General features: G+C 46.5%; 1 protein-coding gene across 4 annotated transcripts in view; it reads left to right on the top strand.

Moving 5' to 3' along the window:
- LOC121533505 (transducin-like enhancer protein 1) overlaps positions 1–16,785 on the top strand; it is a 51,654-nt gene that overhangs the window by 30,650 nt on the left and 4,219 nt on the right. The window contains exons 3-16 of one of the 4 annotated variants that reach the window (XM_041839500.2): positions 2,414–2,477; positions 3,484–3,528; positions 5,311–5,373; positions 5,809–5,850; positions 6,551–6,806; positions 7,016–7,077; positions 7,300–7,395; positions 7,542–7,586; positions 7,712–7,876; positions 8,489–8,618; positions 10,875–11,077; positions 14,518–14,597; positions 14,820–15,069; positions 15,470–15,717. In XM_041839500.2, coding sequence (XP_041695434.2) covers positions 2,414–2,477; positions 3,484–3,528; positions 5,311–5,373; positions 5,809–5,850; positions 6,551–6,806; positions 7,016–7,077; positions 7,300–7,395; positions 7,542–7,586; positions 7,712–7,876; positions 8,489–8,618; positions 10,875–11,077; positions 14,518–14,597; positions 14,820–15,069; positions 15,470–15,717 — 1,749 coding nt within the window. Of the gene's footprint in view, positions 1–2,413; positions 2,478–3,483; positions 3,529–5,310; positions 5,374–5,808; positions 5,914–6,550; positions 6,807–7,015; positions 7,078–7,299; positions 7,396–7,541; positions 7,587–7,711; positions 7,877–8,488; positions 8,619–10,874; positions 11,078–14,517; positions 14,598–14,819; positions 15,070–15,469; positions 15,718–16,785 lie in introns of all 4 variants that reach the window. The other 3 variants (XM_041839498.2, XM_041839499.2, XM_041839497.2) reach the window with 3 other exon arrangements.

Raw genomic sequence — 16,785 nt, 5'->3', positions numbered from 1 at the left:
AATGTGCAGTTTTGTCACACAACACAATGCCACAGATTTGAGGGAGCTGGACTCACCTGCTCCCGCTTTCTTCTGTTGTGCTATTTACAAACAAACGTGACTGGCTCACCTGTTCTGGGGAACTATCATAAGCTTCATAATGTAAAATAATGTGACCGGTGAAATGAAGAACGTGATGTGCTTGATATCCTAATGTATTGCACAGGTTTACTGCAGGTATCGGAAAGTAGCTAAAAATATTAACATTTATAGAAAAACTTCTAAGAAATAGTATTGATGGAATTGAAAAACCATCCCGTGGCTATTTCCAAATACCCCGGTATACGGTATACCGCCCAAGCCTAGTGTTTGGATGTATCGTCAGTGTTGGCATGTTTCCCCTCCACACACCGTGAGGAAAGTCACCCTTCCGAGATGCCCAGGTCTAGGTGAACAGATACAGATAGAATCGTCACTTCTCAGAAATCCTGCCATAGGTTACTTCTGCAGAGCGGCAATTCCACTGTAATAAAATCTATCAAGGGGAATAAATGTAATCCCCTGAGCTTTCTGCCTTCCTCCCTCCATCCCCCGTCTCCTCCCCCTCTTGTCTCCTCCCCCCAGCTCCACCACCCCCACCTCCCCCTCCCTCCCTGGCGGTGATAAATGAGTCAATTATGGGCGGCAGTGCAGGCCTTCTGAAGGGGAGCGGATGTGCTGTTATTACCTGTTGCAGCCTGGTAATGTTGCAGTATTAATCATATTCTAATTTCCCAGGCCCTCGCTGCTCTCCCCCGCATAAATCTGCTGCACGCAAACAAGTCAGCAGCGTGGCACCGGGGTGAAATACAGCCCAGGGGAAGGGTGGAGAGGAGAATGGAGGGGGGTGTGTGTGTCTGTGTGTAAAGGACGCAGGGGAGGGAGCTGTTGGCTGACTGGCTGGTTCCTTAAAGGAAAAATCCACCCAAAACCACTAATTCCTATAATTTACAGTGTTAGATAACAATATGTGAGAACAATTATTTTTTGTGAACAAATGTTTCATTTTGTCATTATAATAAGGTTGGTAGCAACATGTGAAAATCATTGTGGAAATCTGTTGCAGCTCAAGTCGCCTACAAAACCCACAATGCAATGCACTCTCTATGGGCTGGCTAGCTAGCAAACGTAGCTACACACAATAATACCTAAGTAAATATCGACATATGAAGTAGTTAGTTGCAGTTTGTTTAGGCGATTTTACAGCTATCAATTTAGGAGTCTACAATCTTAGCATGTTCAACCTGCAGGTCGATGTGCCTCGCAGAGTGGAGTCTGACATTCGCAACGGCACCATGCAGTCTGGACTGAAGAGGCAGACAAATAAGAGAAATGTGGTGGACCCTCTGTTAAATGACACATTTCTCGAGGTAGGAATATTGCAAAAATATGATCAATGCCTCGTTCGAGAGAAGACAACCTGCTGCATTATGATGTGGTCCTCTGTAGCTCAGCTGGTAGAGCACGGCGCTTGTAACGCCAAGGTAGTGGGTTCGATCCCCGGGACCACCCATACACAAAAAAAAAAAAATGTATGCACGCATGACTGTAAGTCGCTTTGGATAAAAGTGTCTGCTAAATGGCATATTATTATTATTATGATATCGGCCAGTATTGAAATCTGACGTGCATGATAGACGTTTTCTATTAACTTCCAGTGTAGTGAGAGCTGCTTTATCGCAATGCTACGTCATATCGGCTGAATTTCTGCCTGCTTGAACGGCAATAGCTCTGATAAACATGAATTGACCCTGGGAATCGATAGAACATCATGCAGAGATGCACAAAAACAATATAACATTCAAAATGGGTGAATATTTCCTTTTTAAAGGAGGGCTGTGTGCGTGCTGGGCTCAGGATTCCTGGGGTGCTTTGGTGGGACATGGTCACATGGTGACTTGGCAAGGACATATGGAGGGAGAGAGGAGGGGTCAGACAGATTGACAGATGGCCAAATGGAGGGAAGGGACAGATAGAAAGGGAGGGTGATTGGAAGGTGGAGGGAGGAGGGATGGATAGGGAGGGAGAGGCGTGTCGCATCCCTGCCCTTCTATGACACCTTGGTCCTGGGAGACCTTGGTCCTAGCTTGCCTGGTCTGTTCTGGCTTGGTGTCAAGTGCTAAGCGTGAGCTCATCTATTCCTGGTGTGCTCTGAAGCGATAATGTCCTGTCACCAGCCCAATCCTATCTTTTCTGGGACAAATCTAGCTGCATGTGTCTGCACTGCCTACTAAATATGGACGTGTTTGTTTGTGTTAATGTTTGTATATTTCAGGCTCTGTCTGTGTATCGGGCAACTTTTTTTAGATGTATTGTATGAATCTGAAAAAATCTGAACAGTATTATGATATAGAGTATCTGCCCTCTTCTAAATCTAAACTCCTCTTTCCTACAGCCTGAAGATGGAGTGTGAGAAACTGGCCACCGAGAAGACTGAGATCCAGAGACACTACGTCATGGTGAGACCCGCAAGAACACACACTCCCCATCCACATCCTTGGGTTTTCTAACGAACACCATGCTGATGATTCATTTCTGCAGGAGAAGAGTTGAGATCCATTGTGTTGCTTTCCCAGACAGAGCAGACAGACAAGACAACTCTCTCTCGGGTAACACACAGCCAGCTGTCTGTTGACTACACTACACCACTCATGCCAGTATCTGGCAAGGGATTACACATCACACCCACTGGAAACCACATGGACCACACATGTGCGCGAGCGCACACACACACACGCAAACACGCACATATTACATTGTGTTTGTGTGTGTTGTCTCCAGCTCTGATATGGGTAATCCTCCACATTCCTGGCAGCGTTCATCCGAGACTATGATCAGAGAAGGCCCTAACCACAGCTGACTGTGTGTTGCCCAGTGCCCACTGTGGCAAAAGGAGCTATGTGGCAGCCTGGCACAGCCTGGCGCTTGGCATACATCTCCACCCATTTCTCTCTTCTTTTTGGCTCTGAATTTTGGAGTCTGCAAGTCGCCTAGCAACAGCTCTGAATCTTGGCACAGCGGCAGAACACAACAGCCAGCCATCAGGAAGGGCCTTTTTATTGAACACACACACACACACACACTTCTGCATCAAACAGCTCTCAGCGCTGCCATTTCTTAATTTCTTCTACCTAGCTGTCAAACCCCTCAATTTTTACTCCTTAACCAACCCTGCTGAAAATGGCATGTCAGAATGTCACACTACAACGTCTATTTTTTCAAATGGCTTCTGCTCTGGCCGACGACGATTTTCCATCCTTGCTCTGAACCGAGTGATTGACACCACCACCATCTCTGTGCTCACATGCCAGGTTGGCATAGCCCAGAGCTGAGGTCATTAAATAAATGAATAAAAGCGAACAAATCGACTCGCCCACTCATCCAGCATTGAATGTTTTTTTTATTTTCTCGTAGATCTGCATATATGCAAATGTACAACCATCAATTTCCGTCTCTCTTTTACAGTATTACGAGATGTCCTACGGCCTTAATATTGAAATGCACAAACAGGTGAGTCCAACCTCCCAATCTAACCTCCCTCCCTCTCTAGTCGACCTGGGTCTAGATGAGTAATGTATGTATGCTATGCTGATGGGAGAATCTAGTGAACTGGCCTCCAGCACAAAATGCTAATCCACCCATGATGGACCCATGGCACTGTGCTGCTGATGCATTAATAGGATCTGCAAACCGAATTCATATTTCTAGACAGGCGAGACGAGAGATGTGCCCTTCCTTCCCAAAGCAGCTGGAACATCCTATTTTCTCCCCTCATAAATCCTGTCTATTACCACTGCCGACTTTACCCTCCTCCTCCCTCTATCCCTCCCTCTATCCCTTTATCTCTCTTTCGCTATAACCTCCTCTGTCTCTATCCTTATCTCCCTTATACTTTCATTTCTATATAACCCCTCTCCTCTCTCTATTTCTCGCCTTCTTTCTATCATACCCCCCCCGTGCCTCTGTCTTTCCTTGACACCCCATCCTGTTTCTCCCTCTTCATCCCTCTCTCCTGCAGACATACAGTCCTTGCTGAATTTCACTTTTAAATCAGGTCACTGCCTTCAGAGCGTCTGCTCTCTCCCTTCGTTTTGCCATCTCAATCGCTCTGCTTTTGACAAGCCACACGAATCACCCTGCCCCCCTCCTCCTCCTCCTTCCTTCTCTCCGTCTCTTTCTTTCTCTCCCTCTCACTCCCCCTCCTCCTCCTCCTCCTCCTCGTGCATCCTGCCTCATTGGCTTTCATTTCCTCAACGGCACAAGAGCCTCCCCCGCCTCCTTCTCTTCTTTTCATTTCCCTCTCTCATTTTGTACTCCCCTATTTATCCTCGTTCTCTTGCGCTCTCCCTTGCTCACGGTCTCTAGTTTTTTTTTCGCTCTCTCCCCCACCCCCCACCCTGCCCTTCTCTCCGATCTCCCTGGCTCCCTCTCTCCTGAAGATGTCATTTAGTAGTTGGCGTTCTCTAACAAGAAATCATTGTGTTTCCCTGGTGAGGGCGCTGATGGATTTATGGAGGAGAGTGCTGAAGGGTGGGGGGTGGCAGAGGAAGTGGGGGGGTCTGCACTTCCTGTCTGCAGAATAGAGGGAAGAGGATGAGGGTAGAGGAGGGGGGACGAGATGAGCAGAGGCAAGAGGAAGAAGGGAGAGGAGGAAGAGTGTGAAGGAGGAGGGGGGTGGGAGGTCACCACAGTGTCAACAAATCAGTTGGTAGAGAATGGTGTGATGTGTGTGGGGCTGTGTCGCCTGGCCGGGGCGAGAGAAGGGGGAGACGGTACAGCAGAGGCTAGCTGTCAGCAGGAAAATGGCCCCCGGTCATAATGATGTTGTCATCATGATCTCTGCATGCATATCATTACTGGTGGGGTGTGTGTGTGTGTGTGGGGGGGGTTCTGATACAACACATGGCAGAGTGTGTAGGCTTGATTACTTCACTAATGGTAGTGAGATGAGGAGGAGGAGGGAGGAAGGGAGGGAGGAAGAGCTGGCAGATGCCCACTGACCCCCAGTAGGTAGCCACACACACACACACACACACACACACACACTCTGGGATGGGCGGTCACATTAGATACTGGCCATGAATATTTTAGCCGGGCTTCTTGGCAGTGTTTAGGTTTGCATGGACCAAATGTGAGGAGCTAAAATATTTACCACACTGGCCCTCGCAACCAGACCTGCTCAGGTTCTGGTGTGTGTGTTGCTTTGATGAGCACACACACGGTGTCCTCACACACACACAGTGTCCTCACACACACAGTGTCCTCACGCACAATCCCTATTTGTTTTTGCAGACAGAGATCGCCAAGCGGCTGAATGTGATCTGTGCCCAGCTCATCCCTTTCCTGTCACAGGAGGTGAGATCACCTGAAGACACACACACACTGCAAATCAAACATAGACATGCACACACACACCGCAAATCAAACACAGACAGATACACACACACACGGTCATGCATATTAAGACATCAGTAACACATTCAGTATCTCTCTGACAGCCACCCACCCCCTCAGGCGTGCACATGCATGCTCCTAGTAACCAATAACTCACAGTAAAACATTGACATACTACTATGCAGCAGGCACACACATTTACACAGTGACATGAACCCTTATGGAGCTTCAAAGCATGACTGTTATTCCTTCAAGACTTGGTCCTCCTAAACATGTACATACTTTATACCAATTGCTGTAATAGTGGTCTTGAAAGTATTATTATTGAATTTATAAAGCATGTTAAAATTCCGACCTTTCCTTTCAAGTTCACTGTTACCTTGGTTTGTCCCACAGCACCAACAGCAGGTGGTCCAGGCCATGGAGCGCGCCAAGCAGGTGACTATGGGGGAGTTAAATGCGTCTATAGGGGTACGTGGACTCCCCCCTCTACCTCATACAGTGTGTACCTTCATCCTCTCATACGTCTTTATTTTGGCTCTTTTGTTTGTGTTTTCTGTGGATAGCCAATTCCCCCTCCTCCCAGCACACACACACACAAATTGGTCACGTAGTGCGGGCCTAACTGGAACAGGTTGAGATGAGACTGTTAGGAAACGGAGAGAGAGAAGAGAAGGAGAGATGAAAGATGACACTATCTGTGTGTCTGCACAACCGAGACAACTCATGGCCTCATCAAACCAGAGGAATTAAGTTTCTTTCCCTCCCCCCTAATCGTATTTCAGTGTTATCTGAAAAAGTCAATTATTTTGTATTAAATGAAAAACGAAAAATAATACAATTATGGTTTTCTTGCCTTCACATCATTCCAACCATGCACTCCATGGTTTGATTTTGTGGCAGTCTTCTCTCTCCTAGGGAGGCGCTCCTTCCCTCCACTCGCGCTCCATTTTGGATGGCACCATGCATGGGCTCCTCCATCAATGGAGACACCCTTCTCTGTGACACCCCTCTCTGTATACCTCTCCCTTCAGCCCCCCCCCCATCCGTCCGTCCGTCCGTCCAGTCCACCTCTAACCCAGTAGACCACAACTCAACCCCTGACTTGTTTTCTCTCTCTCCTCTCTCCTCCCTCCAGCAACAGCTGCAGGCGCAGCACCTCTCTCAGCACGTGGCCCAGGGTCTGCAGGGTCTCCAGGGTCTGCAGGGCCTGCAGGGCCTGCAAATGGGGCCCCACCCTGGGGGCCTCCCTCACCCTGGCCTGGCGCTGGGCGGAGGGTCCGGCCTGCTGGCCCTGTCCGGGGCCCTAGGGGCCCAGCTGGCTGCCAAAGAGGGCCACGAGAGGGCCCACATGGAGGCTGCCGCTGCTGCAGCCGCCGCAGAGCACCACAGAGGTATGGGCTGGGACGGGGATGATGGGAGAAGGGAGATTAGGTTGGCCAGGTTTGGGTTAGGCTGGATGGGGAGAGTTGGTTTAGGTTTTGGTTGGGATTAGAGTAGTTGTGGTTGGTCTATGTGAGGTTGGGATGGGCTGAGGCATGTTTTTAGCTGTGTGTTTGTGAGAATGGTGATAGTCATGCTGTATTGTGTTTGCTCTGTTTTGGCTGGCTGCGGGGACGCGGGGCGATGCTGTCCATCATGGACGTAGACCGTGAGGCTGGACCGGTGAGTACACTATACTCCCAAGTTCCCTACACCCAAGTACACTACAACATAGTACAGTACACCATACTACACCTCCATCCTCTAGCCCCCTCACGGGCACTGAACCCCAGTCGATGCGGTGTGATTTTTCCATCACATTTAGTCGGGGTGGTTATGAAGTTGATATGATTTATACCTCATTATCTCTTCCTCCTCCTTCCTTTCCCCCCTCCGTCCCCTCAGAGCTCTATGTCCAACGGGGATAAGGGTCGTTCAGCAGACTACCTCAGCAATGGGAAGAAGAGGAAAGCTGACGAGAAGGAGTTCATGACAGATTATGTTAGTATGCTACCATGCTGAGTTGATTACCAATTGTTTGTGTCATATTCATTCAGTAATTTGTTAATTTGTGTGTGTGCGCAGGCATGTACACAGGTGTGTGTGTGGTGTTCTATTTTTAACTAAAACCCACATTTTGATTGCAGGGCAGTGATGCGGATAAGAGTGATGATAATTTGGTGGTGGATGAGGTGAGTTGGCCCATCTCTGCGCCTCAGTCCACACCCAAATTTACTCTGATAATTGACTGATTCAGATTGATGAGAGAAACACTGTGGGGCTGGTGCACTAACCACCCCTCTCTGTGACCCTGCAGGACCCCTCGTCCCCCCGCAGTGTGCACTCCTACTCGTCCAGAGAAAACGGCCTGGACAAACTGCCCCCCTCCCGTAAAGACGCCCCTCCCCAGGCCAGCCCCGCCTCCCTGGCCTCCTCCAGCAGCCAAGCCTCCCCCTCCCGCAGCAAGGACCGGGAGCCGCCGGTATGCTCAGGATCAGTCCATTACATACATTTATTGTGAGACACACACACAGTTTCATACAGTTATGCTCGGGGTCAGATGAGTGATTGTATGTATGGTGAGAGACACTTAGTTCCAGTGATGATCTTTCGATTCAGCTTCACACGCAGTGTCAAGGATGCTCACGGTCCCATGTGAGCCTTACTGAGCCTTACTGAATTACTGCATTTCTACACACCCACATCTCCTTTGGCATGATCTTTCTTCAGCATAGATATACTATTCTAGATACAAAGAGCAGCAGTGATACAGAAGTAATCTGTTAAGTATTACATCCATTCCAAATGATTTCTTCATGTTAGGTGTCCTTAATGTAATTCCACAGTATTAGCACCTAGTCTCTCTCTGATAGCTGTGATGGAAGGACATCTCACATTCACATCACACTATCTCTCCTTCTCTCTCTCTCCCCCTCACATTCACACTGTCGTTTTCTCTCACTCCTTCTTTCCATCTCTCTCTCCATCTCCCTTTCTCCCCATCTCTCTCGCCCCCAATCTCTCTCGCTCTCTTTCTCTCTCTCTTCACCCCCCCTCTCCCTCCTCCATCTTTCTCCCTCTTTTTCTCTAACAGAGGGAGAAGTCCAGTACCCCAGGTATGAAGCCAGGCACCCCCCACAGTTCCCAGGACTCCTCCACCCCCGGCCCCAGTGCCCCCCCACAGTTCCGCCCCATCCCTGGCAAACCTGGCATTGACCCACTGGGTAAGACCAACCACAAGACCATCATGATCATGGATTGCATTTACATTGCAGTTTTCACTAAGTTTTTAAAGGGTCTTCAATACCAGCCATGATAATTTACCAGACAATTTTATCCGAAGCTGCCTTGAGTTTCCATCTATATTCAGTATCTGTGGTCCATGGCATGAATCAAAATGGTAAACCACGCTCCAACCAGCTGAGCTATCCAAACTGCCCTTGATGTGGGTTAACTGATGCGTCTGCCTGCTGCCTGTGAGGTTGAGAGCTGTACGGGAGCCTTTAAACAGCGAGATTAAGAGAGGTGAAGGACTGTGACTGAACTGTTTCATAATTACGCTGCTTCAGTCTATTGGAATGCATCACTCTTCTCCCAGCAGCTCCCTCTATGTAGTCTAGTGGTTCCACACTGCAGTGTGGCAAACCAGCCAGCAGAGTGCAGTAGTGGTCTGGTGATGTTCTAAGAGAGCTGTGTGTTTGATCCAATTTGATGTGGAACCCTGCATAGAGGATCAGAGCTGCCACAGGAACTCCTCTGTGTTAACTGTGTTAAACCTCTTAAACTCTGACACCCTCTGGTGGCATTTTCTAAATAACACATAATATTGTATACTACCCTCATAAAGTACATTTTGGTTTCAAAACTATGAATCCTACAAACATTCTTAGTACTGTCAGAAAGTTAAGAACTGTGGGATTCTGATAAAGGTGTCAGAAACAAGGTGACTACAACAGAGCCCGAGATACAGCAAGCTCCAAAAAACACAAACGCAACATGTAAAGTGTTGGTCCCATGTTTCATGAGCTGAAATAAAAAATCCCATACATTTTCCAGACGCACAAAAAGCCTATTTCTCTCAAATTTTGTGCACAAATTTGTTTACGTCCCTGTTAGTGAGCATTTCTCCTTTGCCAAGATAATCCATCCACCTGACAGGTGTGGCATATCAAGAAGCTGATTAAACCGCATGATCATTACACAGGTGCACCTTGTGCTGGGGACAATAAAAGGCCACTCTAAAATGTGCAGTTTTGTAACACAACACAATGCTACAGATGTCTCAAGTTTTGAGGGAGCGTGCAATTGGCATGCTGACTGCAGGAATGCCCACCAGAGCTTTTGCCAGAGAATTGCATATTCATTTCTCTACCATAAGCTGCTTCCAACGTTGTTTTAGAGAATTTGCCAGTATGTCCAACCGGCCTCACAACCACAGACCACGTGTAACCACGCCAGCCCAGGACCTCCACATCCGGATTCTTCACCTTCAGGATCGTCTGAGCGGGGGTGGTGCTGAGGAATATTTCAGTCTGTCTTGTCTTGTGGGGAAAACTCATTCTGATTGGCTAGGCCTGGCTCCCCTGCCCAGTCATGTGAAATCCATAGATTAGAGCCTCATTTATTTATTTCAATTGACTGATTTCCTTATATGAACTGTAACTCAGTAAAATCTTTGAAATTGTTGCATTTATATTTTTGTTTAGTATAGTTTTAAGGTCATTGCAGAGGAAGGCCCTAAACATTTTAAAATACTCCAGCCTCCCAAGCCATACTGTTCTCTCTGCTACCGCACGGCAAGCGGTACCGATGCACCAAGTCTGGAACCAACAGGACCCTGAACAGCTTCTACCCCCAAGCCATAAGATTGCTAAATAGTTAACTAAATAGCTACCCTGACTATCTGCATTTTGCAAACTCTTTTAACTTATCACATACACTGCTGCTACTGCTTAGTATCTCTCCTGTTGCCTAGTCACTCTACCCCTCTGTAGCTCAATTGGTAGAGCATGGCGCTTGTAACGCCAGGGTAGTGGGTTCGATCCCCGGGACCACCCATACGTAAAAATGTATGCGCACATGACTGTAAGTCGCTTTGGATAAAAGTGTCTGCTAAATGGCTTATTATTATTATTATTATTATTACATATTTACCTTGTATCCCTGCACATCGACTCGGTACTGGTACCCGTGTAAATAGCAAAGTTATCATTCATTACTCATTGTGTATTTATTCCTTGTGTTTTAATTTTTCAATTGTAATTATATTTTTCTCTGCATTTTTCTCTAAGCATTTCACTGTTGGTCTACACCTGTTGTTTACGAAGCATGTGACAAATCATTTGATTTTGATAAACATCAGCTACTGGTTGGATTCTAACCTTCTAAGGTTATGAACAGTGTTTTATAATTCACTGCTTTATCGATTCTCTCAATCTTATCTTCCCTCCCTCTCTCCCCCTTTCTCTTCTCCCCATCAGCTCTAGGTCTGAGGAACCCTCTGGCGGTGCAGGGGGCGTACCCCCCCGGGGCATTTGGCCTGCCCCCTCCAGGGGTGAACGGGGAACTGGCGGGGGCAGCAGCAGCCTACGGGGCGGGGCTCCACCTGGTCTCCCCCCAGATGAACGGCTCTGCAGCCGCCGCCGTCGCAGCAGCAGCAGCCGGATACGGACGATCACCAGTGGTGAGAGAGTGATGAAGGGGAGGGAAAGAGAACGAGAGGGAATGGAAGGGGCGTGTGTGTGTGTGTGTGTGTATATACACATATATATATATATATATATATATATATATATATATATATATATATATATATATATATATATATATATTAGTGTGTGTGTGTGTATATATATATATTTGTGTGTGTGTGTGTGTATTTATATATATATATATATACATATATATATACATACACACACACACAGTGGGGAGAACAAGTATTTGATACACTGCCGATTTTGCAGATTTTCCTACTTACAAAGCATGTAGAGGTCTGTAATTTTTATCATAGGTACACTTCAACTGTGAGAGACGGAATCTAAAACAAAAATCCAGAAAATCACATTGTATGATTTTTAAGTAATTAATTTTCATTTTATTGCATTACATAAGTATTTGATCACCTACCAACCAGTAAGAATTCCGGCTCTCACAGACCTGTTAGTTTTTCTTTAAGAAGCCCTCCTGTTCTCCACTCATTACCTGTATTAACTGCACCTATTTGAACTTGTTACCTGTATAAAAGACACCTGTCCCCACACTCAATCAAACAGACTCCAACCTCTCCACAATGGCCAAGACCAGAGCGCCGTGTAAGGACATCAGGGATAAAATTGTAGACCTGCACAAGGCTGGGATGGGCTACAGGACAATAGGCAAGCAGCTTGGTGAGAAGGCAACAACTGTTGGCGCAATTATAAAAAAAATGGAAGAAGTTCAAGATGACGGTCAATCACCCTCGGTCTGGGGCTCCATGCAAGATCTCACCTCGTGGGGCATCAATGATCATGAGGAAGGTGAGGGATCAGCCCAGAACTACACGGCAGGACCTGGTCAATGACCTGAAGAGAGCTGGGACCACAGTCTCAAAGAAAACCATTAGTAACACACTACGCCGTCATGGATTAAAATCCTGCAGCGCACGCAAGGTCCCCCTGCTCAAGCCAGCGCATGTCCAGGCCCGTCTGAAGTTTGCCAATGACCATCTGGATGATCCAGAGGAGGAATGGGAGAAGGTCATGTGGTCTGATGAGACAAAAATAGAGCTTTTTGGTCTAAACTCCACTCGCCGTGTTTGGAGGAAGAAGAAGGATGAGTACAACCCCAAGAACACCATCCCAACCGTGAAGCATGGAGGTGGAAACATCATTCTTTGGGGATGCTTTTCTGCAAAGGGGACAGGACGACTGCACCGTATTGAGGGGGAGGATGGATGGGGCCATGTATCGCGAGATCTTGGCCAACAACCTCCTTCCCTCAGTAAGAGTATTGAAGATGGGTCGTGGCTGGGTCTTCCAGCATGACAACGACCCAAACACACAGCCAGGGCAACTAAGGAGTGGCTCCGTAAGAAGCATCTCAAGGTCCTGGAGTGGCCTAGCCAGTCTCCAGACCTGAACCCAATAGAACATCTTTGGAGGGAGCTGAAAGTCCGTATTGCCCAGCGACAGCCCCGAAACCTGAAGGATCTGGAGAAGGTCTGTATGGAGGAGTGGGCCAAAATCCCTGCTGCAGTGTGTGCAAACCTGGTCAAGACCTACAGGAAATGTATGATCTCTGTAATTGCAAACAAAGGTTTCTGTACCAAAATTAAATTATGCTTTTCTGATGTATCAAATACTTATGTCATGCAATAAAATGCAAATTAATTTCTTAAAAATCATACAATGTGATTTTCTGGATTTTTGTTTTAGATTCTGTCTCTCACAGTTGAAGTGTACCTATGATAAAAAATTACAGACCTCTACATGCTTTGTAAGTAGGAAAACCTGCAAAATCGGCAGTGTATCAAATACTTGTTCTCCCCACTGTGTGTGTATATGTATATATGTATGTGTGTGTGTGTGTGTGTGTGTGTGTGTGTGTGTGTGTATGTACAGTACCAGTCAAGAGTTTGGACACACCTACTCATTCCAGGGTTTTTCTTTATTTTTACTATTTTCTACATTGTAGAATAATAGTGAAGACATCAAAACTATGAAATAACACATATGAAATCATGTAGTAACCAAAAAACATATGTGATTCTTCAAATAGCCATCCTTTGCCTTGATGACAGCTTTGCACACTCTTGGCATTCTCTCAACCAGCTTCACCTGGAATGCTTTTCCAACAGTCTTGAAGGAGTTCCCACATTTTCCTTCACTCTGCCGTCGGACTCATCCCAAACCTTCTCAATTGGGTTGAGGTCGGGGGATTGTGGAGGCCAGGTCATCTGATGCAGCACTCATCACTCTCCTTCTTGGTAAAATAGCCCTTAGACAGCCTGGAGGTGTGTTGGGTCATTGTCCTGTTGAAAAACAAATGATAGTCCCACTAAGCCCAAACCAGATGGGATGGTGTATCGCTGTAGAATGCTGTGGTAGCCATGCTGGTTAAGTGTGCCTTGAATTCTAAATAAATCACAGACAGTGTCACCAGCAAAGCACCCCTACACCATAACACCTCCTCCTCCATGCTTTACGGTGGGAAGTACACATACGGCGATCATCCGTTCACCCACATCGCGTCTCACACAGACACGGCTGTTGGAACCACAAATCTCCTATTTGGACTCCAGACCAAAGGACACATTTCCACCGGTCTAATGTCCATTGCTTGTGTTTCTTGGTCCAAGCAGGTCTTTTCTTCTTATTGGTGTCCTTTAGTAGTGGTTTCTTTGCAGCAATTCGACCATGAAGGCCTGATTCACACAGTCTCCTCTGAACAGTTGATGTTGAGATGTGTCTGTGACTTGAACTCTGTGAAGCATTTATTTGGGCTGCAATTTCTCTTTGCTTATTTGAGCTGTTCTTGCCATAATATGGACTTGGTCTTTTACCAAATAGGACTATCTTCTGTATACCCCTAGTCACAACACAACTGATTGGCTCAAACGCATTAAGAAGGAAAGAAATTCCACAAATTAACTTTTAAGAAGGCACACCTGTTAATTGAAATGCATTCCAGGTGACTAGACTACCTTATGAAGCTGGTTGAGAGAATGCCAAGAGTGGGCAAAGGGTGGCTATTTTTAAAGAATCTCATATAAAATATATATTTGATTTGTTTTAACACTTTTTTGGTTACTACATGATTCCATATGTGTTATTTCATAGTTTTGATGTCTTCACTATTATTCTACAATGTAAAAATAAAGAAAAACCCTTGAATGAGTAGGTGCGTCCAAACTTTTGACTGGTGGTGTATGTGTACTTGCACATACTGATTTTAAACCTTTATTGATAATCCAATTGCATGACCTCGTACACCAATTATATCTCCTTATGGAATGTTATAATTCACTGTGGGAAAACATTCTAAATCTACTATGTGGTTTTGAGAAGGCTTTCTGGCAGTTTGAGTTGTGACTGCTCTGTCAGATGCCTGAGCTAACATATATTCTTTGTCCCTGTCCTCTAGGTGGGCTATGAGTCTCCTCACCCCCACATGAGGGTCCCAGGGTTACCCGCCAGCCTGCAGTCCGCTGCCTCAGGAAAGCCGTGAGTACTGTTCTCGCTGCCTCTGCTACCACAACCTCCTATACGGTCACCACACCCTCTTATTCTGTGACCACAGCACAATTACACTGTTATAAAACAGTCTTCATATTCCTCTGTTGTTATTGTAGGGTTTTATTGTTGGAGGTTAACCTCAAGCTTCAGCCTTGTTAAAGTAACAACTGGTCTTCTCCTCCTTGCTCCCTCTGTGTTCCCTCTCTCCAGTGCCTACTCTTTCCACGTGAGTGCGGATGGCCAGATGCAGCCGGTGCCTTTCCCTCCGGATGCCCTGCTGGGCCCGGGCATCCCGCGGCACGCCCGTCAGATCCACACTCTGAACCACGGAGAGGTGGTGTGTGCCGTCACAATCAGCACCTCCACACGCCACGTCTACACCGGCGGCAAGGGCTGTGTCAAGGTGTGGGACATCAGCCAGCCTGGCAGCAAGAGTGCCATGGCCCAGCTTGACTGTCTGGTGAGTGGACGGACGGACGGACACACACACACTGACACTGGTCATAATGGATAGCCACAGATGCACTGACAAAGATCAACGAGGGGGATGGGAGGAGCAAGAGCAAGGACGCACTCCAAACCCTGGTCACATAAGGACAAGTTAAAAGTATACAGAGACAGGCAGTTGTTTTTAATGCTCTCCAGTGTCCATAAAAAAAATGTATGTGCCAGGTTTTCTTGAAGGGAAATTATCCTGGGTTGTAATTTCTTCCCCTGGTGGTACTGCTGAGGCTGCACTACTGATGTGACACTCCTGAGAGGACTCATTTTTGCTGCTGTGGATTTTATGTTGCCCATTTCACACAGTCACATGTTTCACACCATAATTACTGGAGTTATTTTCTCTGTTACCCAATCAGAATAGGGATAACTACATCCGCTCCTGCAAGCTCCTCCCTGATGGGCGGACCCTCATCGTTGGAGGTGAGGCCAGTACGTTGTCAATCTGGGACTTGGCCACACCTACTCCCCGCATCAAGGCGGAGTTGACGTCTTCTGCCCCGGCCTGCTACGCTCTGGCCATCTCCCCCGACAACAAGGTCTGCTTCTCCTGCTGCAGCGACGGCAACATCGTAGTCTGGGACCTGCACAACCAGACCCTGGTCAGGTAAGAGGAGGAGACTGGGAGGGTAGGGCAGGAGAGAGGGGAGGAGAGCGCAGGGTTGGAGGCTATAGACCATGGGTCTCCAACAGGTTGATCGCGAGTAGCTCGCAGCCCACCAAACAATTCTGGAAGTACATGCAATTTTCACGTGTTCCACCGCAAACATTCATTCAAATTTTACATTTTAGTCATTTAGCAGACGCTCTTATCCAGAGCGACTTAAATGAGCAATTAGGGTTAAGTGCCTTGCTTTAGGGCACATCGACAGATTTCTCACCTAGTCGGCTCGGGGATTAGTATCAGACACCGCAAGCTCCCAGCTACTATCTAATCAACATTGATATTATCCCACCCCTGGTTAGTAACTATTGGCTTAAAAAGCCAAACCTAACACAGTATCTGCCAATTAATTTCCAGCAATACTGCCCGTCTGTGTGTTGCGTGCGTTTGTCTATCACTCCGTGTGTAGCCAGTTGTGATAATTGTCTTGTGGGTTGACAGAAATACTTTCCCCAAAACCTTCTCAATTAAATGTTAACAGCGAAGTAGTAAGTATATCATGAGTAAGTATTGTAGATCATTTGTATCTATTATTTGTTAATTGCAAACTTTGCAATGAAATGAGCAGCAGAAGTACAGAACCATCGCTAGATCGGCACATTAGACAGCACATTCCTCACTCCCTAGATGCGCAATTAAAGGGCCAGATGCACAATTAAAGGGGAATTAAACAAAAAAATCTAAATGTGTTTCTTCAGACCTAAACAAAAATGTATTCGGATGTGATTTAAGCATTGCCATGGACTCAGAACATCCACATTCATTGTTTCTCTATGGACAATTGTAATTTTGAGAGTGAAAAACAAATCTAAAACCAGGAAAAATAAAACTGAGAAAATATAATTTGGGAAAATATAAAACATAATTTTGGCCCACCTTAGTTTATTAACCCCCTCTGAAATCTAATTAGCATAATACCAAAATCTGTCAGTTTAACCATTATTATACCAGGTATATTGGCAGAAAACATCGTGCACGACTTTCTCTTGTACACTAAGGACCTAGGGGAGA

The sequence above is a fragment of the Coregonus clupeaformis genome, chromosome 20 (assembly GCF_020615455.1).
Source record: "Coregonus clupeaformis isolate EN_2021a chromosome 20, ASM2061545v1, whole genome shotgun sequence".
Classification (NCBI taxonomy): domain Eukaryota; kingdom Metazoa; phylum Chordata; class Actinopteri; order Salmoniformes; family Salmonidae; genus Coregonus; species Coregonus clupeaformis.
The sequence above is the reverse complement of the archived record's forward strand: the minus strand, read 5'-3'. Positions and strand labels throughout refer to the sequence as shown.